The sequence below is a fragment of the Podospora pseudocomata genome (assembly GCF_035222375.1).
Source record: "Podospora pseudocomata strain CBS 415.72m chromosome 2 map unlocalized CBS415.72m_2, whole genome shotgun sequence".
Lineage (NCBI taxonomy): Eukaryota > Fungi > Ascomycota > Sordariomycetes > Sordariales > Podosporaceae > Podospora > Podospora pseudocomata.
The window spans coordinates 1,023,418-1,047,072 of NW_026946365.1; the positions used below are offsets into that span (position 1 = coordinate 1,023,418).

The 23,655-nt window shown below is 52.6% G+C and overlaps 11 protein-coding genes and 1 non-coding gene across 12 annotated transcripts; 6 read left to right on the forward strand and 6 right to left on the reverse strand.

Annotated features, from left to right (window-relative positions):
* Positions 1-319: 319 nt before the first annotated feature.
* On the reverse strand, positions 320-2,752 carry QC762_201900 (uncharacterized protein; the record flags this gene model as incomplete). The annotated part of the gene is made up of 1 exon (XM_062887079.1): positions 320-2,752. One exon carries the CDS (start codon positions 2,750-2,752, stop codon positions 320-322), a length of 2,433 nt encoding a protein of 810 aa, XP_062746864.1.
* A 367-nt stretch (positions 2,753-3,119) lies between these two features.
* QC762_201910 (uncharacterized protein) lies at positions 3,120-4,587 on the forward strand. The gene is made up of 2 exons (XM_062887080.1): positions 3,120-3,564; positions 3,629-4,587. Exons 1-2 carry the CDS (start codon positions 3,528-3,530, stop codon positions 4,219-4,221), a joined length of 630 nt encoding a protein of 209 aa, XP_062746865.1. The 5' UTR covers positions 3,120-3,527; the 3' UTR covers positions 4,222-4,587.
* Positions 4,588-4,641: 54 nt separating this feature from the next.
* Positions 4,642-6,262, reverse strand: QC762_201920 (uncharacterized protein; the record flags this gene model as incomplete). Its single annotated transcript, XM_062887081.1, has 2 exons — positions 4,642-5,722; positions 5,777-6,262. 2 exons carry the CDS (start codon positions 6,260-6,262, stop codon positions 5,021-5,023), a joined length of 1,188 nt encoding a protein of 395 aa, XP_062746866.1. The 3' UTR covers positions 4,642-5,020.
* Positions 6,263-6,292: 30 nt separating this feature from the next.
* On the reverse strand, positions 6,293-7,284 carry QC762_0032720 (uncharacterized protein; the record flags this gene model as incomplete). Its single annotated transcript, XM_062883257.1, has 3 exons — positions 6,293-6,400; positions 6,654-6,735; positions 7,244-7,284. The coding sequence occupies 3 exons, from the start codon at positions 7,282-7,284 to the stop codon at positions 6,293-6,295; spliced, it is 231 nt and encodes a 76-aa protein (XP_062746867.1).
* A 413-nt stretch (positions 7,285-7,697) lies between these two features.
* Positions 7,698-9,707, forward strand: LEM3 (alkylphosphocholine resistance protein lem3; the record flags this gene model as incomplete). Its single annotated transcript, XM_062887082.1, has 2 exons — positions 7,698-8,635; positions 8,697-9,707. The coding sequence occupies exons 1-2, from the start codon at positions 8,414-8,416 to the stop codon at positions 9,705-9,707; spliced, it is 1,233 nt and encodes a 410-aa protein (XP_062746868.1). The 5' UTR covers positions 7,698-8,413.
* A 1,237-nt stretch (positions 9,708-10,944) lies between these two features.
* Positions 10,945-14,007, forward strand: SPT16 (FACT complex subunit spt16; the record flags this gene model as incomplete). Its single annotated transcript, XM_062887083.1, has 4 exons — positions 10,945-10,993; positions 11,054-11,199; positions 11,238-12,843; positions 12,896-14,007. The coding sequence occupies 4 exons, from the start codon at positions 10,945-10,947 to the stop codon at positions 14,005-14,007; spliced, it is 2,913 nt and encodes a 970-aa protein (XP_062746869.1).
* A 376-nt stretch (positions 14,008-14,383) lies between these two features.
* On the forward strand, positions 14,384-14,718 carry QC762_0032750 (uncharacterized protein; the record flags this gene model as incomplete). The annotated part of the gene is made up of 2 exons (XM_062883258.1): positions 14,384-14,498; positions 14,552-14,718. The coding sequence occupies 2 exons, from the start codon at positions 14,384-14,386 to the stop codon at positions 14,716-14,718; spliced, it is 282 nt and encodes a 93-aa protein (XP_062746870.1).
* On the reverse strand, positions 14,444-16,513 carry QC762_0032760 (uncharacterized protein; the record flags this gene model as incomplete). The annotated part of the gene is made up of 3 exons (XM_062883259.1): positions 14,444-15,162; positions 15,278-16,149; positions 16,199-16,513. The coding sequence occupies 3 exons, from the start codon at positions 16,511-16,513 to the stop codon at positions 14,574-14,576; spliced, it is 1,776 nt and encodes a 591-aa protein (XP_062746871.1). The 3' UTR covers positions 14,444-14,573.
* Positions 16,514-16,921: 408 nt separating this feature from the next.
* QC762_201960 (uncharacterized protein) lies at positions 16,922-19,649 on the reverse strand (the record flags this gene model as incomplete). Its single annotated transcript, XM_062887084.1, has 2 exons — positions 17,062-19,649; positions 16,922-17,008 (listed from the first exon to the last, which is right to left on the reverse strand). Exons 1-2 carry the CDS (start codon positions 18,715-18,717, stop codon positions 16,922-16,924), a joined length of 1,743 nt encoding a protein of 580 aa, XP_062746872.1. The 5' UTR covers positions 18,718-19,649.
* Positions 19,650-19,894: 245 nt separating this feature from the next.
* QC762_0032780 lies at positions 19,895-19,976 on the forward strand. The gene has a single exon. It is a non-coding gene; the product is annotated as a tRNA-Ser (tRNA).
* Positions 19,977-20,430: 454 nt separating this feature from the next.
* Positions 20,431-22,856, reverse strand: QC762_201970 (uncharacterized protein; the record flags this gene model as incomplete). Its single annotated transcript, XM_062887085.1, has 4 exons — positions 20,431-21,496; positions 21,592-22,117; positions 22,171-22,286; positions 22,399-22,856. The coding sequence occupies 4 exons, from the start codon at positions 22,854-22,856 to the stop codon at positions 20,431-20,433; spliced, it is 2,166 nt and encodes a 721-aa protein (XP_062746873.1).
* A 473-nt stretch (positions 22,857-23,329) lies between these two features.
* Positions 23,330-23,611, forward strand: QC762_201975 (uncharacterized protein; the record flags this gene model as incomplete). The annotated part of the gene is made up of 1 exon (XM_062887086.1): positions 23,330-23,611. The coding sequence occupies one exon, from the start codon at positions 23,330-23,332 to the stop codon at positions 23,609-23,611; it is 282 nt and encodes a 93-aa protein (XP_062746874.1).
* Positions 23,612-23,655: the final 44 nt, after the last annotated feature.

The following is a 23,655-nucleotide window of genomic DNA, read 5'->3' on the forward strand; positions in this document are numbered from 1 at the left end:
ATGGGTTGCTTAACCTACACAGCACAGTCATTACATCAGGTCACCAGAACCCATGATATTAGACTCAACCCATTGAAATGCCATGTCGTTCATCAGAAAATCATTAAACAGGCTGTAGATTCCTGGTAATAGCTTCGGCGAACATTGAGTACCAATCTTTAGATTTGCTAGCAACCTTAAAAGACCCATTTCAGGCTGTTTCGTAGAAAACAATAAACTTCCTCCGCCAAGGGTATCATTCCAACCAAGCCACTCTACAGTCTCATCAATGCCGTATCCATACTTTGCGTCATCATAAAACGAAAGCTTACAAACCCCCTCAAGCCTTAAAGCTGAAACAATCACTCACACCCTCGAAGCTTTCCACGCCTCCCAACAACCCCTTCTTATCCCCAAAGTACCTGATCCGATACGCCGTCCCCTTCTCTATCTCCCCGTCTCCCTCAAGAGCGGTATCCCACCCGATCGTCACCTCACTCCAACCCATAAGCTCACTCGTCCTCTCCCACTCAAAAATCACACTCCAATCCCCATCATCTCTGAACCTTTCCCACGTCCCATCCTTACCCAGCTTCTCAACAGCAGCATACGTGCCGCCCAGCTTCAGATTGTTCCTCGGATTGGCTCCAACAAACCGAACCTTGACCACATCCCCAATCACATAAGGAGTACCCTTCTCAGCATCCGTCAAAACATCCCCAAAAGACTTGAAAAGCGGCGCATTGTCCATCACCACCGACGGGATAAACGACAACGACCGGTTCGTATTATCCGGCGGATACACCATAGACTTCTGATCATGCGGCGGAGGCGCCGGCGAATCCGGATTCAAATACCCCAACAGCCCCATCGTGACGTTGATATACGCCGCCAGCGTGTGCGGCCCATACAGAGTCGAAGCCCCTTCATACCTCTGGATCCCGTACTCCTCTTCCGTAGTGATATAATGCGTATAACTGTTGGCCGGACCCCCCAACACAACAACCGCATCCTCTCCCGCCTCATCGCTGGTCCTCACGGCCTCCTTCCATCTCCGTCCAGCCATCGTCGTCGCCTCCCCAGGCGAAACAATAATAAAAAGCTGTCCAACTCTGAACACTTGAACATCAACCACATTCGGCGTCCACAGATACGGCCTCTCCATCTCCCCCACATCCAGCAAAATCGGCTTGGCACCATGACACGCCCTCTGCTCCTCGTTCGCATCCTTCAAAAACCTCGACACAGCCTTCCACACCGGCGAAGTGGTGTTTTCGTTCCCATCATGCTGCGTAAAATCAAACGCCCCCGGCCCATCACTCGTCCCCGCCGCAAAAGAATACCCCAGCGCAGCCGGACAAGTCTTTGCCATCCTCCCACCCGGTAGCTCAAACTCAAACCCGGTCATGTTGTGAAACTTGTGAAAAGCTTTCACCCAACCCCCCCTCACCGGCGTGAGCTCCCCCTCGTCAAACAGTTTCCTCGCAGGCTCAAACTGCCTCTTCCCGATCTCGAAACAGGAACTAGCTCCGCTGTCCGGAGTTTGAAACCCGGGCCCACGACCATGACAAGACTGTGACTTGCCATCAACAGGACAAGTGCTATTCTCAAAACTGCACATCTCCCCCGACCCATCCTCGCACCACGCGCCCAGAACATTAGGACTCGTATCACCCACACTTGCCTGGCTGAAACCAGCCACAAAATCTGGATTCCCCCCTCTCATCGACTTTTCAAACAAATAGGCCGCAACCCCTTTATTATCCCCCGCAATAAGGGTGTTGTTCCCCAACAACGAAGTCCCATGGACGGGAAACCACGTCAGCACACCCAAAGCCTTCTCATCAGCGGCACGTTCAAATTTCAAGAGCGTCAAATCCTTTTCAACGGACCCGTCGTCTTCGATGCTAATATTATACCTCACCCTCTCCTCCTCAGGGTTGGCAAGGTAAGCAAACAAACTCCGGTTGATATTCGCGCCAAAAACCTTTGTCGTCCCGACGCTGAGATACCCCGGCGTGAGACTCTGATGCGCTTTTCTGATGGATTCCACCGCCCCGTCCACAATGACTCGGTAGCCTTGGTGATCAAACCCTTTGCTTGTGATTTGTGGGAGGAGGTAATTCAACCACCCAGCTGGCCCAGCATGGGAGTGCGTTCCCGTAACAGCAACGTTGTGGTGACCGTACACTTTATATTCCTCCCCCAAGCTCTCAAGAGCGCTGAGGATGCCGTAGCGAACGGCGGTGTCACCTGATTGGGTGTCCAGCACCAAGTAAACCAACCGGTCGGAAGGGTTGTCGATGTTGCCGACGATGAAGGCGCGGGAGTAGAGGCGTTGACGGAGACCGGAACCGACTTGTTTTGGGTCGGCGTAGCCCATGAGGTTGATTTCGACTACGGGGCCGGTGATGTCTGCTTTGCCCACGCCGAGGAGATATGTGTTGTTGTTTTTGTTGTTGTTGTTGTTGTTGTTGTTTGTTGGTGGGGGTTGGGGGGTTGAGGTTGTCCATGATGTCCAGTTTCCGGGGGCTTCGGCGGCAAACAATCTAAGTAGTGCACAGCCGAGGATGAGGGCGCCGAGGATGGAGGTGAGGTACCCGATGATGGACCGGTAGTATATTCTTTTCGGTAGTGATCTCTTGTTCTCTGAGTCCCCGTCTTTGGTCTGTTGATGTGGTTGTGATAGCAACGGCTGTTGTTGATAAGCTCCGTCCTTTTCCGAGTCAACCCAGAGGTTGGCGGGGTCGAGCAGTTTTTCGTGGGCGTCCATGGTGGAGGATTTGCAGGGCGGAAGCTACCTGCACTGCATATTCTAGATGATAGTTGAGAGAAGCGAAAAAAAGTTTGAGATAGGTACTGTTGAAGCGGTGTTATCTGTTGTTGGTCACTTGAACCCAACTGTATTAGAAACCAAGCAACATGAACGATAGGCCTGGAGGTGATTTCTTGGCAGCGACTGCCTTGTGTCGTCATTGTCGCAGGAAACTGCCCGATTCGACAAAGGGGCGGTGCACACCCCGCTGCCAAGAGTATCGGGGTGGCAGCCGTTTGCACTGAACTGAGGAGTTTGGCATTAATATTTCACTTGGGAAGCTGTTGTTTAGTTTTGAATGTCAGAACAGTTTTGTCTATGTTTTGGATGGATGAGGCAGTTGCAGTATTATATCTTTAACTGCCGAAGCTGTCTTGGATATCTCATACCGAAAGAGCAGCAAGTGCTGTCTTTACTTGAAGTTGTCGTGCAGACACTAGATAAGAGCTCCGATAAGAAGGCTAAGCCCACCCCTGGCGTCTGTTCACTGTGTAGAGTGGAGACCGCATTTTTCCAAAGTGAGATCCAGCGCGTCTTCAAGCATCGCATCGCGCAGTCGCATTCATTTTGAGATTTCGTCAAGTTCAACCGTCCAGCACCACCACCACCACCAAGATCCCCACGCCTGCTTCACACCAGTTATACAATCATAACAACAACAAAACAACCAACCTTTTCGCCCTCCACAAGTTCCCAATCTCTCTCAACTATAACCACCTACCCACCCTCCAAAATGCCATCCATAACCACCATCCACGAGTCCCTCCCATGTAAGTTTCCTTCCCCTCCCCCCCCCATCTGCCCTATTATTCAACTCTCATCGTAACCTCCCAGACATCGATTCCCCCCCCACATCAACCCAACTAACCGCCGCCCAAACCCTCATTACCCGCGAACGCACCCTCCACCCCGACGACCCCAACCACGCTCTCCTCCCCCCCCCCTACCACCCCCAATTCCTCACCCCTCTCCTCACATCCGAATTCTCCCGCCTCTCCAGTACCTCCCCCCCACCAAAACTAAACGCCCTGGACCTGTCCCGATACAACACCCTCCCCTCCCAACCCCCTAACTCCACCCCCCACTCCCTCCAGTCAGAACTCTCAAAAGCCTACACCTCCCACGCCTACATCTCCTCCCGCCGCTCCCACCTCGCCCTCCTAGACACCTACGGAAAAACCGCCTGGCTAGTCGGGAACTACCACCTCGAGGGCGAGCTCAAGGCCCTAGAGAAGGAACTCGCCCAGACCAAACAAGAGATCGATCTTGTGACTCTGGCGAGGAAGACAAGACAAGAAGAGGTCGGGTCGGAGATGAGGATGCTAGAGGAGAATTGGAAAATGGGTGTAGGGAGGGTGCTGGAGACGGAGGTGGCGACCGAGGGGGTGAGGAGGGAGGTTTTGGGGGTTCTTGCCGGGAGGGAGTAAGAGATTGTTGTTGTTGTTGGCAAAAGAGACTGCGAGAAACGAGGCGGTATTTCGAGAGGGGGAGAGAAAGAGGTCAGGTGAACGAAGCAAGAGAGATGTGTGAGGTGGGAATTGTAACGAAATGTTGGGAGTTTTACGAGTTTACCACAACAGGGGAGGTTCTATGCTGAGGATCGTTGTTTAGGGGGCAGAGTAAGGGACAGACACGTAAAATGGGAAGGGATATTGTCATAAATATGCTGGAGTTTGGGAATATAAATCAGGGAGAATATGTTGCTTCACACGGAAAGTGTTAATATACTTAAATGTGGCCGGGTTGTGAACCAAAAGTGCTGCCCAAAGAATTGTCGAAAGGCGTGAAAAGGGGTGCAAAAAGCTTCTTGACACGGCGCTATATGCCACAAGATAAGAAGCACTATGTTGTCTATGTGTCCGTCAACGACTATGCATTTCGCACAATACATATGGGTGGGGTGAGCAATGTACATAACCCTAGGCAAACATAGCATTTGCTATCATGACCTGTTTGCTACTCCTTCAGGTATCTAATAACAAGCCAAAGTGTTTGGTCTTGAATAATCAATGTAGGTCAAAAAAAAATAAGGGAGACGGCAGAGTGAAAATAATAATCCAAAACTCCAGCCCCAACCCACAAAGCCACACCAAGAATACCATACTTTGTTCCTTCTCCAATATTTGTTCTTTTCACCACCAAGAAAACTCGAGAAGCAAGCGCCCACACCGTGCCCCATTACACCTCTTTTCCCTATTCTGATCCCTCTCCATGCTCCATCATCCTTTAAACCGTCTGAAGGGGATCCATCTCCTCCACCCCAGTCTTGACACCCACATACTTGGTTCTCCGCATAATACTCTCGACCGGCCCCAACAACCGCTGGAACGCCGACTTGCCAAGCGACACAACCTTGACCTCAGTGGTGCTCACGACGCTGGCGGCGCGTGGTGCGTCGTTAAGCAGAGCGAGCTCGCCAAAGAAATCGCCCTTCTTGTAGTGCTTGACAGCGGCCTCGTCGCCCCTCCTAAGAGCGACCGCCTCGCCATCCACAAGCAAGTAAAAGGAGTCACCCGGGTCGCCCTCGCGAATAATGGTGTGACCGGCCGGGAATTTCTCGCTCTTGAGCGCATCCGCAATCTTGGAGCGCTCATACGGGGTCAGGCTTGAGAGCAAAGGCACCTCCTCGAGGAAACCCTCGTACATGCGACGACGGGCAAAGGTCGACTCCATCAGGATCCTCCGGAAGGTCATACGGTCCAAGGCCCAGAGGGTGCAGTTGGGCTCGGCGGAAATAACAGTAGCGGCCCGCGGGGCGTTGTACATGAGCGCAAGCTCTCCAAAAGAACCGCCTGCACCAATGGTGCTAACCTTCCTGCCAGCCCCGTCCAAACCAGGCTCGACCTTTCCTGTGGGGCTGACGTAAATATCGAAAGAACCCTTTTCGATGATATAAAAGAAGTCACCGGTATCTCCTTGGGTAATCACCTGCCAAACAGATTAGTCGTGCCCTTTTTGGCCAAACACGAACGCCCAACTCACCTTGATATCCTTGGATGGGATCGGCTTCTCTATCAAAGCCCCCAATACCTGGGCGGTTTGCTCGTCATCGAGGTGGCTGAACAGGAAATTGCCGCTGATGGCTTCCTTCAACCGCTCCAGTTGCTCGGGCGTCTTGGGATGCACAGGAGGTGTCCAATTGTCATAAGCTTCTCCGGTAGGGGGTTTCAGTGACTCGGCCGATACCGAAGTGCGACGACCCAAGTTGTACTGGGCTGGGTAGCCTGTTGGATCAAGATGGGGCCTGTTGACTCCAGTCATGTGTGTATCAGATGCCGCATCGGCACCAAAAGGGCTTCGGAAGAGACCGGCGCCATGGTCGGCTGGAGCGCGGCCAAAGCTCGCCGTTGTGGGCGAAGTCACCATGTCATTTTCGTCCTCCTCGGCGACTCTTTGCATACCAGTGGTCTCCAGTCTGCCAAATGGGTTCGAGTTGCCCCCGAAAGGGCTGCTGAAGCCAGTGGACATGTTGGAAAACGTTCAGAAAGTGGGTGTGGTTTATCGATTGGAGAATTTCACGATCTGGTTCGAAAAAAGGGGGCCGAGCCTGATGTACTTGAGGTCGGCCTGGGCGAGTATGTCGGTTACAGAGTCAGGATACCAACTCTGTTTCTCTCTGGGGGCTGCAGCACACGGTTAGAACATGGCCGACTCAAGCGGTGCAATGCGAGGATGTAGGAAAAGGGCCATTTAGAGACAAAATGGGCTGCGCGACTCGGAGAAGTGCAGGGCGCCGGCAAGCTGCTGTTGTATGAACGGTCTCGTCATGCAGAGCTCAAACCCGTCTGGTTTCGCCGAAAGAGAAATTGAGACAGGGCAACAAAAGCCGTGAAACATGAGAAGGCATGGCTTGACTTACTTTTCGGCCAGAGACACAGGAGGCGTCGATATGGTTTGGCTGGACAAAGCCACCGACGGTGGGAGTATGTGTGGTGGAGTGGCTATGGGGAGTCTGCGGCGTTCGGGATGCAGAAGCGGGAGCTGGCGAAGAGGGGTAGTGTTGTTGTAGGAGAAAAAGATGCCGCAGTCGACGAGGAGCTTTCTCAATGATAAAGAACAGGAGAGAGAGGGTGCAATCCGAGCTAAGCCAGGGAGGTGGTAGGGAAGCTTAACGATCGGCTTGCAGGCGAACAAGGAATAAAGGCCGAGACAGACAAGTCCGGCACACGGCGGCAGAAATTGGGACAGACGAACGGCAGGGTCGTGTAATGTGTAATGTAGGTATGTAGAGTAGAGATAGTGACAGCAGAAACGGAGAGAGTTAGTACAAGGAGGTTGGGTTGAGCAGGAGGATCAGGTATAGAAGAGGCCGAGATGGCAAGATGCAGAGATGAAAAAAAAAAAATAAAGGGAATCCAGGAAGGCGGAAAAGGGGGGGAGACTGGAAGGCGAGGAGGGGAGATGGAGGTGAAGCTTTACGTTTGGCGAGTGGGGTGGTTCCCGCCCTACAGTTCGACAGTGCGGTATCGAGACGCCTGTGTTCCCTGCATTTCATCACCGAAAGACTTTGGAGCCATCAAGGACCCCAGTCAGGCCCGCAACCAGGCGGCGCAAATCCGGGGAGATGCCACTTTGGAGCAGCGGTTGACGACTAGGCAGAGCAAGATGATATCTAATACCTCGCAGCTCAGAGTCATGAGTGCCGTGACCAGGCACATGAGTGACATGGTGAGAGCTTGCTGTTATCAGCAGAGTCACTGGCTGAGAACGGACATCAGGCCCCCCTCACAACCGGGACCTCCCTCTCGCTTTGACTCCACAATACCGCTAGGCGCAGGCCAGTCATTTGCGTCGAACAATTCTAGAAAGCGCATGGACCGTCATATGGCCCATGCCTTGGCCGCTGACGTGCTGCTGAACTTGACCGATCTTCTGCTTCGGCTTCTCTTGCAGATCTGCCGCAGCGTGCTCACCAGGTGGCAACTGCGTACCCTTGGCACCGGGAGTGAAAGAAGGAATGCTTCTGTCCGGATTTGGGGCACACAAGCCAGGGCAACACTTCAGACGTTGGACTTAGGGCTCTGTCTGCCGGTGGCCTGGCACATGCGCAGGAACACTGTGTGGCTGTCACTCTTCCATAAGGCTTCATGTCGGTACTAGGACGGCATTGCTGAGGCCTGCAGCTCCTCCAATCCCTACTATTTGATAAACACCAGATAGTCGTCAACGGTACGGATATGTCCCTTACCAGAGAGATTCGTATCAACCAGACAATGGCTCTCGCCCGCCCAGAGTGGTATTCAGCAATTTACGAACCCTCTGATCGGACACCCCGAGAGTATCTCAATCTCCACTGTTTCTCATGATTTCCCCTGTGATGAGCAGTCCCATCACACTCGATATTAGTCCCACGTGCCGGATCGCGTGACCGCTCTCTCTTGTCTGGTCGTCGCCGTTGGGTTGTTCCAAAAATGAATTTCCTTCTGCCTGTCTCCGTCAGCACTGGAGCCGTCACAGCCTCCTGCCAAGACACAGCACGGGCCATTGAACTCGCCGCAGACACCGAAGACTCCGTGTCTTCGAAACGCTCCTTTTCCAGAGATCCTCTCCCTTTGACAACCCCCCAAGCCACCCCGCAACGACGACGACGACGACGACGTCGGAAAAAATACGCTCGCCATGGCTCCGAGACGTCGCCGAGGAGCCTCCGACGATGCTGCCGCAGATGACCACTCCGAGACGGATGCGCCCAAGAACCGCCCACCCAATACAGCCTTTCGCCAGCAACGCATGCGCGCCTGGCAGTGTGTGCTGACACCGAAACTTATTGTCACCATCTTCTCCATTCTCGCCGCCATCTACCTTGGCTTCGGCGCCTATCTTACATACCTTGCGCATACTGTGGGTTGGCTGTCCGATGAACTGCCCTTGTAGGGCACATGCTTATAAATTATGTTTCCAGGTCCGCGACATCTCGATCGACTACACCAAGTGTATCACCGACGCACCAACAGATGACTTTGGACCGATTCCGGCTGAAAACATCGAGGCTCATTTCTCGGTGACAAATCCCGACTTGGATCCCTTCCGGTCTCAGTGGAAAAGAGAGACGATCAATGATGTCAAGGTCGCCAATTACACAGCGAAGCGGGAGTATTGCTATGTCCGAATCAACATCCCCGAGGACCTGAAGCCGACCATCAGCTTCTTCTATCACCTCAACAACTTTTACCAGAACCACCGTCGTTACGTCAATTCTTTCAATGCAAAGCAACTTCTCGGCGACGCAGTAGATGGCGGCACCATCAACGCCTCCACCTGCGCACCCCTGACTCACAACCACGAGGGCAAGATCATTTATCCCTGTGGCTTGGTGGCCAACTCAATCTTTAACGACACTTTCTCTCCGCCCCTGTTGTTGAACCCGCGAAATTCGTCAGAGGACAGTGTCGAGTATCCCATGTCGACCAAGGGCATCGCTTGGCCTGGAATCAAAGACTTGTATGGTCTTACAAGCTACAAATATTCAGATATTGTGCCCCCACCCAACTGGGAGGAGCGTTACAAGTTTGGTTATGATGAGGTGAACAACCCGGTACCGGATCTCAAGAGCGACGAGCTTTTCCAAAACTGGATGATGTTGGCTGCCGCGCCCAACTTTTACAAACTGTACCAGAAGAGCAACACCAGCGAGGTGATGGCTGCTGGTACATACGAGATCAAGATTGAGTCCAACTTCGACACCACCAAGTATAATGGCGGGAAGTCTTTCGTCCTCACCACTGTCTCGACAATGGGATCGCGCAACATCTGGCCAGGAATCATTTTCCTCATTGTTGGCGGTATCTGCCTTGTTCTTGACGTCTACTTCATCTTGTCGTTCTTTTTGTGGAAGCCGCGCAAGCTTGGCGACCCATCATATCTTTCGTGGAACCAGCCATCGGCACCACAGGGGCATGCTTCAACTTCATAGGGCCACAGCATGGGCGGTGGGAAAAAAGCAGAGTTATGAGAGCATTATAGGGCGGGGCTGGACTCGTCGTTCTGTTTTCTGTCTGACAACAGTGTGCAGTGTCTTGGGAATAGCTTTGGGGTTACACGGCGTATGGCGGTCACTGGGTTTTTGGCTTGTTTTCTTGTTATTTCTCTATGCCCCACGATTCCTGGAAAGGACGTGGTGGGTTGTCATCAGTTACGCTTGAACTGTACTGTACAGATACCTGGCTCCTCTCGGGGCTCTATTTGGCATTGGGTTGTTCTGAATCGAATGAATATAATGACGTGTTCTTGCCTGACGTGCCTACCTAGGTAAGTAGCAGACTCGCAACAGTTTGTGAACGCCCGCCGACCCATCTACTACCAATCTGCGGTCAGTGCTGTATTTCTCTAGCAAGAACCGTCCACTAATCACCAATTCACTGCTCGCACCGACGAGCCTTTGCTTTGTCTTGCCATCCACCCCGCACCGGCGATCTTTCAACACTCGATTCGCCGTCCCGAGTCCCGGCACCGAATAACTCACGGTAGCTAGTTTCATCTTCCAAAACCCCGGATCATTGCTGAACCTCAAGATTGACGGACCAAGATTTTTATTCCCTCAGACTGCTCAGTCAGAAAAGTGGCAGCCTCAGGCCACTAAAAAACCACTTAGGCAACCAAGCACGCCAAAACGCGACGGGGTGGTCTGTGAACGTCCAGCAACGCGACACCCCTGTAAATTTTTGCCTTGGCCCGCCGAGCCTTGTTAAGTTGTTGCACCCCTGCACACCTCCTTTGCCCGGCGGCAGACAATCTGCTACCTCTCCATCTCCATACCTACCGACAACCACTTTTCCATCGAGGGCGACGACTCTTCCCACCAGCAACATCACCCCACCGACTGGCTTTTGCGCCGCCATCGCCATCGTCAACCCCCGCGAAAGCGCAGTCGCCCATCATGGCCGACATCAAAATCGACGCCAAGGTCTTCCAGGAGCGCATCTCGCATTTTGTCAACGCCTGGAAGGCCGACAAGCGCTCCGGCGACGCGCTGTTCAATGGCGCCTCGTCCATCCTCATCCTGATGGGCAAGGTCACCGAGGAGCCCGAGCTCTACAAAAATAATGCCATGCACGTAAGTTAATCAACATTGCCCCGGATTGTAGCTTTGCGCCGTCTGACAACAAGCTCTGCAGTTTTGGCTCCTCGGCTACGAGTTTCCAACGACATTGATGCTTCTAACTACCGATACCCTCTACATTTTCACGACTCAGAAAAAAGGTCAGCTTGATTGATCTCCGGCTCGATTGCCACCTGTTTGTGCGCTGACACTGCCTACAGCCAAATACCTGGACCAGATCAAGGGCGGCCGGTTCCCCGTCGAGGTGCTTGTCAAGGGCAAGGACGCGGCCGAAAACGAGAGGCACTTCATCAAAATCACAGATGCCATCAAGGCAGCAGGGGTGAGTCATCACGCGCGTGAGTTCGTATGTCCGTTTTCGGAGCTAACGAGCCATGGTTACAGAAGAAGGTCGGTGTGCTTACCAAAGACACCTCCAGCGGCCCGTTCATCGATGAGTGGAAGAAGATTTATGCCGACAACTGCAAAGATGTGGAACAGGTCGAGATCGCTCCGGCACTCTCCACCGCTGCCTTCTCTGTGAAGGACGAGGCAGAGCTCCGCGCCATGCGTAGCTCATCCAAGGCCTGCGTGGCCCTTTTGACCCCGTACTTCCTCGACGAAATGTCCAACATCCTCGATCAAGACAAGAAGATCAAGCACAGCGCCTTGGCTGACAAGGTGTACAACAAATTGGAGGACGAGAATTTCTGGAAGTCTGTCCAGCTTCCCAATCGCCAGAAATTACCGAGCGATTTTGACCCAGAACAGCTTGACTGGGTGTTGGGTCCTATTGTGCAGAGCGGCGGAAAATTCGACCTCAAGTGGCAGCAGGACTCAGACGACGAGATCCTCCACCCTGGTATCATCATTGCGGCCATGGGCCTGAGATACAAGTCATACTGCTCGCAGATTGCCAGAACCTTTATGGTGGACCCCAACAAGTCCCAGGAGAGCAACTACAAGTTTTTGCTCTCTGTTCACAACATGATCCTGAAGGGGATCCGGGACGGGGTGGTGGTCAAGGATGTCTACTCCAAGGCTCTTGGCTTGATCAAATCAAAGAAGCCCGAACTCGAGAAGCATTTCTTGAAGAATGTTGGCTACGGAATTGGTCTTGAGAACAAGGACCCCACTTTGGTTCTCAACGCCAAGAACCAAAGGACTCTGCGGGATGGCATGACACTTGTCATCACCACTGGATTCAGCGACATTCAGAACCCCAACCCACAGGATAAGAATAGCAAGACTTACTCCTTGGTTCTCACCGACACAGTCCGCGTCACCGCTGCAGAGCCAGTGGTGTTCACAGGCGAGGCTCCCGTGGAGGTTGATGCTACCTCGTTCTTCTTCAAAGACGAGGATGAGGCTCAGCCAACTCCCAAAAAGGAGAAGAGAGACTCGCGAGTCGGTGCTGTTGCTACTAAGAACATCACTAGCACTCGCCTGCGCTCTGAACGCAACACGGCGGTGGATGACGACGCTGAAAAGAGGCGTCGCGCTCATCAAAAGGAGCTTTCAGCAAAGAAGCAGGCCGAGGGTTTGGCCAAGTATGCCGAGTCCACGGCCGACCAAAACGGCGTAGAGGTGAAGAAGTTCAAGCGCTTCGAGTCGTACAAGCGCGATAACCAGTTTCCCCCCAAGGTCAGGGATATGGGCATTGTTATTGACCAAAAGAACGCCACCATCGTTCTGCCAGTGATGGGCAGACCCGTTCCGTTCCACGTCAATACCATCAAGAATGCCAGCAAGAGTGATGAAGGCGAGTGGTCATTCCTGCGCATCAACTTCCTGTCACCTGGTCAGGGTGTTGGACGCAAGGATGATCAGCCATTCGAGGATGCCTCGGCTCACTTCGTCAGAAGCTTGACCTTCCGTTCGACTGATGGTGATCGGTATACCGACATTGCCAACCAGATTGCCAACCTCAAGCGCGAGGCCGTCAAGAAGGAGCAGGAGAAGAAAGACCTGGAGGATGTTATCGAGCAGGACAAGCTGGTTGAGATAAGAAGTAAGAGGATTTCGCTTTTGACTACTGTGACTGCCACTAACCTGTGTTTCAGACCGCCGCCCCGCTGTTTTGGATAACGTCTTCATTCGGCCGGCCATGGAAGGCAAGCGTGTGCCAGGTAAGGTAGAGATTCACCAGAACGGTCTCCGCTACCAGTCACCATTGAGCACCACCCAACGTGTCGACATTCTCTTCTCCAACGTCCGCCACCTGTTTTTCCAGCCCTGCGAGCACGAGTTGATTGTCATCATCCACGTCCACCTCAAGGACCCCATCCTCTTCGGCAAGAAGAAGACCAAGGATGTGCAGTTTTATCGTGAAGCCACCGATATCCAGTTTGATGAAACCGGCAATAGGAAGCGGAAGTACAGGTATGGTGACGAGGACGAATTCGAAGCCGAGCAGGAGGAGCGCCGTCGTCGCAACGAGCTCGATAGGCTGTTTAAGAGCTTTGCCGACAAGATAGCCGAAGCGGGCAAGAACGAGGGATTGGAAGTGGACATGCCGCTCCGCGAGATAGGATTCAATGGCGTGCCCTTCCGTAGTAACGTGTACATCCAGCCCACGACCGAGTGTCTGATCCAGATCACGGAACCGCCATTCATGGTCATCACGCTGGACGACATTGAAATCGCCCATCTGGAACGCGTGCAATACGGTCTCAAGAACTTTGATCTGGTCTTTATCTTTAAGGACTTTACTCGACCGCCAGCGCACATCAACACCATCCCGGTTGAGTCGCTCGAGGACGTGAAAGAGTTTCTGGACTCCGTTAACATCGCCTACTCGGAGGGTCCCCTGAACCTCAACTGGTCGGTCATCATGAAGACCGTCACGGCAGACACGCACCAGTTCTTTTTGGACGGCGGCTGGGGTTTCCTCCAGAACGACTCGGACGAGGAGGGCGGGTCTGACGAGGAGGAGGAGGAATCGGCGTTTGAGATTAGCGAGTCGGAGCTGGATGTTGCCAGCGAGTCGAGCGAGGAGGACTCGGACTTTGACAGTAATGCGTCTGCCGAGGCTAGTGATGAGGCGGAGATGTCTGATGAGGAGGAGGGGGAGGATTGGGATGAGCTGGAGAAGAAGGCGAGGAAGAGGGATAGGGAGAGTGGGTTGGAGGAGGAGGATAATAAGAAGGGGGCCAAGAAACAGAAGAGAAGGTAAATTTGGATGGGGTAAAGGCGAGAGAGAAAGGGGAAAAGAAAAACTGGTGATGATGATGGTTTGGTCTTTTTTTTTTTGATGGGGCCTTCTAGCAGGGTATCGTCTATTTACTGGTCTGTTTCTGTTGAAGGGATAGGGAAGGGGGGTACCGACAAAGTGTATATGTATTTTTCTAGGCTTTTTCTTTTTAGTAAAAACGGAAAGGAAAGGTTTTTTTTTTCGTTGTCTTAATTTGATTATCTACCCTGTCACCCTTTTCTATGTTGTTGGACACAGAATGGCATGGCTGGGGTGGTCCAGGCAACAAGGCGATGAGTTGGCATCTTAGGGTTTGTATAGCAAGCAGCTTGTCTAGCTAGGTAGTGTTGGTTATTGTATGACTATTTTACATGAAATTTCCTTCCCTCATTGTGACCATTATCGCCGTGGAGACCTATGTGCGTGCAAAGTGAATCGTAAAAAGCAAATGGCCAGCAAATATAAACAGTCAGGTAATTACCACCATCCTTGAACAAGATTATCCACCAACATGTCAGCACCACAGAGATCTTGCTGTTCCAAATGTTTCACCACTCCACACCCAGCACACACAACCTCCCCACCCTCGGCGACCACCCAAACGTCAGCGTCACTCTCGAATACAACAGCCGCTCCTCCACGTCCCTCAGCGAATCGTTATCAAGCCTAGTCAGCACCTTCCACGACTCGTAACTCTGCTTTGCCACCACCTCCTGCGGCTGGAGATCATCAAACGGGTCGTCCAAATCATCCAGGTCGTCAAAGATGTCGTCTCCAAGGAAGTGCTTTTCGTACTCGATCTCAACACTGTCGCTTTTCTCCTTTTTGATGCTCACATCACCATTGTCATCCCCGTTCTTGACAGCGACGATACCTCGATCAGCGTGAGAGTCGTCGGCCAGTTCTGAAAACACATGCATAGCCTGCGTGTGTACAGCTTCGGCTGGGGCAGTGTTGTTATTCCCGAATAGGAGTTCAGTCCACGCTCTATCGCTCCAAATCAGTTTCCCTGCTGCCACGGAGCCGGCCTCGTCTGTCAAGGAGCCGATGATCTTTGGGTTGAGGGAGAGCTCGTGTGTTTTGAGGCAGTTTTTGCAGGTGGCGTTGGCGTTGTGGGAGTAGAGGGGGATGTTGCAGCTGAGCATCAAAGGTGTCAGTATACTCGAGTGGAAGGGATGGGGGAGGTGATCAAGGGGTAAAATAAAGTGTATGAAATGAGTTCACAAAAGGGTAAGTGAAGATGCGAGCCTACCATTCGAAGCAGCAGAGCTGCCGCTTCCTGCATTGCTCCACAATCGACACCCCCGTGATCAACAGGTTGAGTTTGCCTGTGAAAACTACCTCTGGTACTTCGCGGACATACTCATCAATGTCTGCCAGCGTGTAGAGCGTCCGGCCAGGCCCGTGAATAGCAGCGTCAACATCCCAAATGTCAACCGGGAAGGGGATATGGACGCTTTCTTTTCTCGTGCGAGCGGCAGCCATGTGTCGAAGCCAGTCAGCGTCCGGAAAGTCAGGATCGACCTCGACCATAGAACTCGATCCGATGCCAAGTTCCACCAGCCCATTGCTCCGGATAGAGTGCTTCAAGATTGGGTTGGTGATGAGAAGAATGGTCTGGTTGGCGACCCAGGATTCGGCCGAGGACACCTTGTCCTCCCAGAGTTTGAGCACACAGTTGTTGCATGTCTCGTCAAAGACTCGAACTTCGATCAACTCCAGATCTTTCTGCTTGTCCTTGGACCAAACCGTCAAACATGGGCCGGCACTGAAGACGCATACCAGAATATGGGCGTCCTGGTTGTCATCATACCCACTGCTGATGTAGGCTTTGAGACTCATGAGACCAGGAACCTGAGATAAATTGATGAAGTTATCGTAGTTCAAAGGCACACGGCAAAGCTCGGTGGTGTCTTGCGATGGATTGGTTTCGTTGTGGAATCTGATACAGGATGTTGACCCTGCAGAGGGATGAATGGAGATCATCAACGAGACGAATGGGATTCGAAAATTAGAATACGCTATGTGTGCTGCCGAGTAATCGGCCACAAAGCCAGTCCAGACAGTTACGAGGGTGCCGAGTTTGAGAACGTCCTGGTCAGAGCCCGAGCTTAGGAGTTTGAGCTGCCATGTATATTAGAACTGACCATGTACTAATGCATAGGGTACTCACGAGGACAACGCCAGTGTCATCTTTGACGATCAGCGTGTGAAAGTTCTCTGGGAGCGCAGAGCGACCTCTTCCTCTTCCATGTGTGGCGGCAGAAAAGTTCACGATCCTCGCCTTGAACCGAACCTTGGTAGGTCCAGGTTGAAGTTCAGCAATAGTGACTTCCTCGTAGACGCCCTTTGGTCGCCAGGATTGTGTAAGTGGTCGGCGAGCTGCCTCAATCTCGGCCTGCGTAAAGGCCTCGTTCTCAGGATTGTGAGGTTTGCAAGACCTAGAGGGGGTCGAGTCTTTGTGGTAGAAGGATTGTATCGACGACATGGTTTGTGTATGACGGCAGCTAACGGCCTTGTACGAATACAATTGGTAAGGATGCCGACAAAATGATATTAAGGTATAAGAGTGAGCACAATGCTCTTGGAATTGGTGAAAATGCTGTGTGGGTTTCCCATGAAGCAGGGCCACATAAGCCCTGCCCGTGTGTTCCTTCCTCGCCTTCTCATAATCTCAGTAGGCCCTTCCTCGCCCTCTCATCCGGAATTCCAGGAGCTTCTTCCGCCTCGCAAGCTAGGCAGGCACATAACATCACTCAAGTTTCCAACTTTTTGGGAAGGGACGAGGGTAAGTCCACATGAAACAGAAACCTCAAACTTGTCACGTTCAACGCTAGGTAAGTGTTCTACACAAATGTTGACCCCCAAACTCCATCCCAAATCCCCCGACAAATGCTCAAGCCAGCTTGGACGCTTTGGGCGCACTGTCGCCCACCTCCTTCGCCGCACGCTCCCGCAGAATCTTGCGGAGAATCTTGCCAGACTAAAATCATCGTCAATATTCATCTTCATCGATGTGGGATATGATTCACTTACCGGATTCTTTGGAATCTCGGCCACAAACACAACACCACCCTTTAACCGCTTATAACGAGTAACCTTGCCCTCCATCCACTTGGCAACGTCCTGCTCCGAAGCCTTCGATGTTGGATTCCGCACAATGTACGCCCGCGGCAGCTCTTCACCGTTGATCGTTACACCAACAACAGCAGCATCATTCACGTCTGGGTTCTCAAGAAGAAGAGCCTCCAGCTCTGCTGGTGCAACCTGGTTACCCTTGACCTTGATCAGCTCCTTGGAGCGGTCCACGATGTGGAAGATACCACCGGGCTCATACTTCTCCACGTACGAGATGTCCCCGGTCTTGAGCCAACGAGTCCCATCGCCGTCGACCACGATAGTATCGGCAGTCTGTTCAGGCTTGTTCCAATAGCCACGCATCAGAGTGGGACCCGACACCCAGAGTTCACCTCGCTCGCCAGCCTTGGTGATTTCTGTCTTTCCATCCAGAGACATGAGCTTTGCCTTACAGTTGGGGTTCATCTCACCCACACCACCGGAGGAACCCTCGGTGCTGTTAGGATCCCAGGCCATTGCCGTGCAGGTGACCTCGGTCATTCCCCATCCCTGGCGGATGTAGTCGGCATTTGGAAGCATCTTTTCAACTTCTCTGGCGACCTCAAGGCCCAACGGGGCCGCTCCAGATCCTATGCTCTCGATACTGGAAAGGTCGAACTTCTTGGCCGCAGGGTGCTTGGCAAAGGCAATGACGATTGGGGGTACGCAAGCCAGGGTGGTAATGCGAAACTTTTGGATATACGTGAGAAGCTTCACAAAATCAAAGCCTTGCATGATGTATACTGGGGTACGGAGGTACGGCATGGTGGCGACGAAGTATGTCTGACCGTATGCGTGATAGAGTGGAAGGAAGCAGACCATCCGGGCTCGCTTCTGCTTCTCTTGGAATTGGGGATCCAGGTTGTTGATGTAGACGACGCCGACACTGTTGGCAACATAGGAGTAATGAGTGATCATGACACCCTTGGGCACTCCCGTCGTCCCGCTGCTGTAGTTGAGGCAGCAGAGAGTGTTCTCTGGGTCAGCAGGCTCCTGCCACGACCACTTCTCAGCCTGTGAGCGATTTCCAACAAGCAGCTCGGTCCAGTGTCGGGCCCCTTCCGCCTTCCCCTGAACACCTGGGCTCGGGTTCGTGGAAGCAATCAACTCGGGAGCGACAGGGGTGTTGCCGCCAAGGATGAAGACGCGATCTCTGGGCAGCCCGGCCTCCTTTGCCGCTTCGAGGCCCGTCTTCAGAGCTGCCTCGGCAACAAACATGTAACTGGCGCCACTATCGCGAAGCTGATAGGCGAGTTCTCTTGTCACCATGGTTGGGTTGGCACCAGTGAAGATGCCACCCGCCATGAGAACGCCGAGGAAAATCGAGGGGAAGAAAATGTTGTTGCCCGAGAAGATCAAGACTCGTTCGCCAGTCTTCAAGCCGGCCTTTTGCAGGCCCAGGGCCACCCTCTTCGAGAGGAGTCGGTAGTCACTGAGGGTGATGTAGTTGCTGTCGGGATTCTCGGGGTCGATGAACGACTTTGTATCCGCGAGAGGTTCGGTTGCTGAGCCAAAGATCCATTTCTGTAGGGAGCTGCGTGGAATATCAACCGTCCATCTTGAGTTGATCACCATTTTGGGCGGTTACTGGTTGGCTATGGGTCGAAGTTCGAGTAACAAAAGGAGGAGGAGAACGGTTAACGGAACGGTGAGGAGGACGGAAGGTGAGCCGAACGCCAATATGTATAAACGCCAAAATGATTCACGATATCCACTCGCAATGTTCTTGAAGCAATCCGAGGAAGTTGTGCAACTTGACCGGGGGGGAGGGGGCAGCTGGGTTTATTAACGAGGAACGGGTTGACCGCCCGCCACGGAACACGTTTGTCGAGGGCCCCTAATAAATACCCCAACTTGGTGTATGTCTGGTTCGGACGGGACGGTGGGCTAGGGAGACGTTCGCCGGTTCGCCCGAAATCCGTCTTGTTTCCATGACTCTCATATTCGAGGGAAGGGGACGAGCTGAGGGGAGCTATGGTCGGCCTCCCTACAAAGGTGGGGGTGCGCAGAAGTGCCAGAGATCTGGAGGAAGTGGAAGCTTGGAGCTTCAACATCCTGGAAGGTGCTGTGACTAGGAAAATTATTGATGTTGCGATTGGACGCCTTTGTTGGAGAAGGAGGATGGCGGTTGGGGGAGCGGGACCCCATCCCCGCGTTTTGCAAGGACCAGCTTCCCCGCAGAATGAATGGATACCGAGGTTCGAGACCGATTTGGCGACACGGAGCAAGACGGTGTTAGATTGAGGAGTGTTTGCCTAGGTATGCGTAGACAGATAGATGTCTTTGTCAGGATCGCGATTATGGAAGAGGCGGAAACTCGAAGTCAATCTTCGGGAATGTTCCGACGTTGTCGGCTGGTGGCCGTTATGTTCGACATCGCATCACCTTCCGACACTGCATCTTGGATGTTGCTCGCCGTGGACGAGAGCTTTATATCGGTTCGGTTACAGCAAATATATGGTGACTGGAAGCCAAGTTGACTTGGCTGCACGACCGTCCCATTTGTTACACAAGATTCCTATCTGCCCTAACACGGACCGAGCCACAGGAACCGGAGTCAGACGTTGGCACACCGTTGTAGCCAGCGCAGGATGATTGTTGGTTGCTGGTAGTGGCGTTGGTGTTGGCCATGGAGCTTAATCCACGTCCAGTCTCAAAACAGTCTCGAAATTATAACGTGCAAATGCTGACTACAAGTCAAAGAGCAGACACAGTATGTGTCTGGTGACAAAAAAAGTTGGAAAAAGTAATCCGACGTGGGCCTGATTCGAACAGACGCTCCCGAAGGAACAAGATTTCTAGTCTTGCGCATTAGACCACTCTGCCACCACGCCTTATTAATATTCACGTGACTGAAATAGTATATATGTATGTCAAAAGTAGCCTGCATCGGCAGCGCCTCTTTGCATCAACCTCTTTTCCAGTCATCTTCAAAAACAACACATTATTTTCCACTCCTCCATTCACATCTCAAATCACATCAATGCCCAAAGTCCAAACACCCCCGCCACCCCCAGTGTCAACCCTCCCACAATCACCCTCCCACCCCCGGAGTCATCACCACCACCCCTGTCCCCTCCCACCCCGTCAAGAAAATACGCAGCTAATACACCCCCCCAACCGCCAGAAACATCCCCCTGCCTCACCAAACCAACCTGCTCACCATCCCTATAAACCATATTCTCCACACTTTTACTCCCCATAGAAAACCACCTCACCCCTTCCATCGTCCCCCTGACAAAAACCATATTCGTCTGACAAACCCCACCCGTCCCCTCACACTGCGGATCATCCCACAAAGTTATCATCCATCCCGTTGAAAAACACCCACATTGCCGACCCGTGGATGGTTGTATCGGTCACGTTGTCGAGGTACGCTCCCCAGGCGCGGAAGCACCTGTCATCACCACCCTTTCCTTGTTTCTCACAATGATGAAATGCTACCTCTCCCTCCCATGGCCCCGGAGCTCGCAAGGAAGTACCCTGACCCTGCCAGTAAGGTGATTCAGTCTGTTGCCCTATCACCAGAATATCTCTCGTGTCGAAGAAGCCATATTGATACAGTACGCAGTGTTCGAAGCTCGTTCCGATCATGGTTACCGGCCCCGAGGTGTGGGAGATGGTCAACCCGCGACCAACGGCTATGTTTTGCGCTGGGACGTTGGGGATCACATCCAGGGCATGGTCGGCTGCCCAGCCCCAGATGTTTTCTAGGTAGATGTTTGACGCTGTCGAGGTGATATCCAACAAGGTGTGCGCGGCGAGGCAGGTTGATGGGTTCGGGTTGGAGCAGGAATCGGTGATGGCTGTGTCGATGCTGCCTCCTACTCTCAGCACGACAGACCAGAGGGAGACATCGGGGAGGGAGATTTGCAGGAGGGTGGCGCCGGGGGAGATTTCTTGGACTGAAATGAGGATGTCGGATAGCTCTACTGGGCCAGTGACATCGGAGTTGGGGGGAGCGGCGATGTGGACGACTGGTTGGGGGGAGGAGGGGTTGGAGAAAAAGGGACCGGTGCCGGAGATGGTGGATAGGACTTCGCCGACGAGGCGGGTGTTCGGTGGGATCAGGATGGTTGAGCGGGTGAGGTAAATGCCTCGGGGGAAGAGGACAACGGTGTTGCAGCCGGGGGTGGATGCTTTGGCGAGGATAGCGCTGATGGAGGGGCCGTCGTCGTGGGTGTTGTCTCCGTAGACGGGGTGGGAGGGGTCGGATCTGATGTTGATTATTTGGGAGGGAGAGAACGAGATGTATTGCGGCAGGGGTTTGGTGAGGTAGGTTCCTTCTGGGGTGACGAGGGAGGGCTGCCGGGGGGCAGGGTAGGTTTTGGGTTCTTGGGAGTCATCAGGCGATCTGGAGTGAGTCTTTGTCAGTTGTGTTCTTTACCACATCCCCCCCTTCCACCTTTCCACTTCTTCTTTTCAGATCAACAAACAGAAAAGACTCACCTATTCCCCATAACCCACACCTGCCCCCTTTTCACATTTCCCCTCAGTAACACCTCCCTACCCCCAGTTCTAACAGCCACATTCTCTCCACCACCAACCTCAACCCAATCCAACACCACCCCCTGCCCCCTGTCTCTCACCATCACTCCCGTCTCACATTCCCTCAAAACAGTATCAACAACCGACACCCCCCCAACCACCTCCCCCTTTTGCCATTCTCCCCCCCTTAAATCCAACCCAATCCCACACCCCTCAATTTTCGCCCCTATGATGCTAACCACATACCCCCTCTTCACCCTAATCCCCACCTCCGCCCCCTTAACCTTCACCCCCTTTAACGTGTATTGCTGATTATTTATTTCCAACCCTATCTGTCCACCCTCAACCATCACCTCACTAACAACCTTCCCCGACCCACCCCCAAAATCCATCGCCATCCCCCTATGCCTCACCCCCTCACCCCTCGGCATCACAATCTTGATGTTGGAGAGACTACTCCCCTGACTTACACTCCATTCGATCCCCCCTGTGACGCTGGTTACCACCATCTCCAACCCAGGGAACAGTGAAACGACTTACTAGCTGCCGTCTCTTTCGGTACAGCAGTCATATCAACCACCACATTGCGGAGGGCGATATAAAAGTTCTTGTTGGCGCTGCCTTGGCCTTGGTAGGGATCGTAACCAAGCACCACCCTACAAACACAAGTTCATCAGCTCTTCTCCGCCAGCAAAATAGGAGTAACCCCACGACAAAACAAGAAATAAACAAGTGCCAGCCACCAGCAAGAGCAAGTCACACACTCACGGCCGTGTCCCCAATTCCGGTGCCGCCTTCAACACCGTCTCCCCAAACACCCCCGGACTCCCGACAAGATAAGTCGACACCAATAACCGCACCGGCTCCGTAATCAGATAAACCCCCGGGGGCAGCGAGACATAAGCCGGGAGGGTAGTAACAGTATTGTTCGCCCTGTTCCCGGCTGATACCGCCGCATTGATGCCCTCACTGCTCGACTTCCCCCCCGTTGGATCAGCCCCAAACTCGACCACGTCCCGATAATACTCGTAGGCCTGATCTCCAGCGTAATAAGGTGTACTCCCGTTTCGGGACATCGAGGCACGCCACCATTTTGGTGGTGGGTGCTGCTCTTCACCCCCAGAGTGACAATCCTGTGGTTGGTGATGAGCAACAACAGCATCACCAGCTACTACTGATGAGGAGGAGAAAGATGGGAGGAGGATTAACACGAGGAGAGTTTTCATTGTTGATCACCGATGATGATGATGATGATGATGATGATGATGATGATGATGATGATGATGATGATGATGATGATAATCCGGTTGAAGTGGAAATTGAAGTCGAGTGTCTTGGCTAACGCATTGTTGTAGGTGAGTAAAGCTGTAGCTGGCTAGGTAGGTAGGTAGGTAGGTAGGTAGGTAGGTAGGTTTGTGAATTGATTGTGTGTAACTTGGATGACACTTGCACTTACGGAAACGGGCGAGACAAACGACCTTTGACGGCAACAAAGTAAAATCAGCAATCACTCCCTCATACAAACAAATCCCCGAGTGTATACCAGTTTGTCTGCAGTCAGCATTTTACCCCAACAAAACCCATGGTGTGGCGGGCAACATTCTGTCTGGACGCCTTCTACACCTCACACAAGCCTCACTCACACTCATACACTCATCAACATCCAATCAATCCACACAACACATCAAACACATCCATCATGTTCATCCTTCTCACAAGCAGGACAGGCAATATTTACAAATACACATTCTCCCCTCTCATATTTATTGTTTCTCTCTCTCTCTCTCTCTCTCTCTCTCTCTCTCAATCAATTGGGAATCTTCAGAAATACCCGATCTCTCCATTTTTTCACTCCCCCCTTCCCCTGCGCCCTCCCCCAACAATTATCAATCTCAAGACAAGACAGCCCCAATCATCCATCCATCCATACCATACCAAACATTCCAATCCAAACCCCCCATACCAAAAAACAACAACTTGAAAAAAACTGGTAGTTACATTTAACAGAAAGATGGAAAAGGTAAA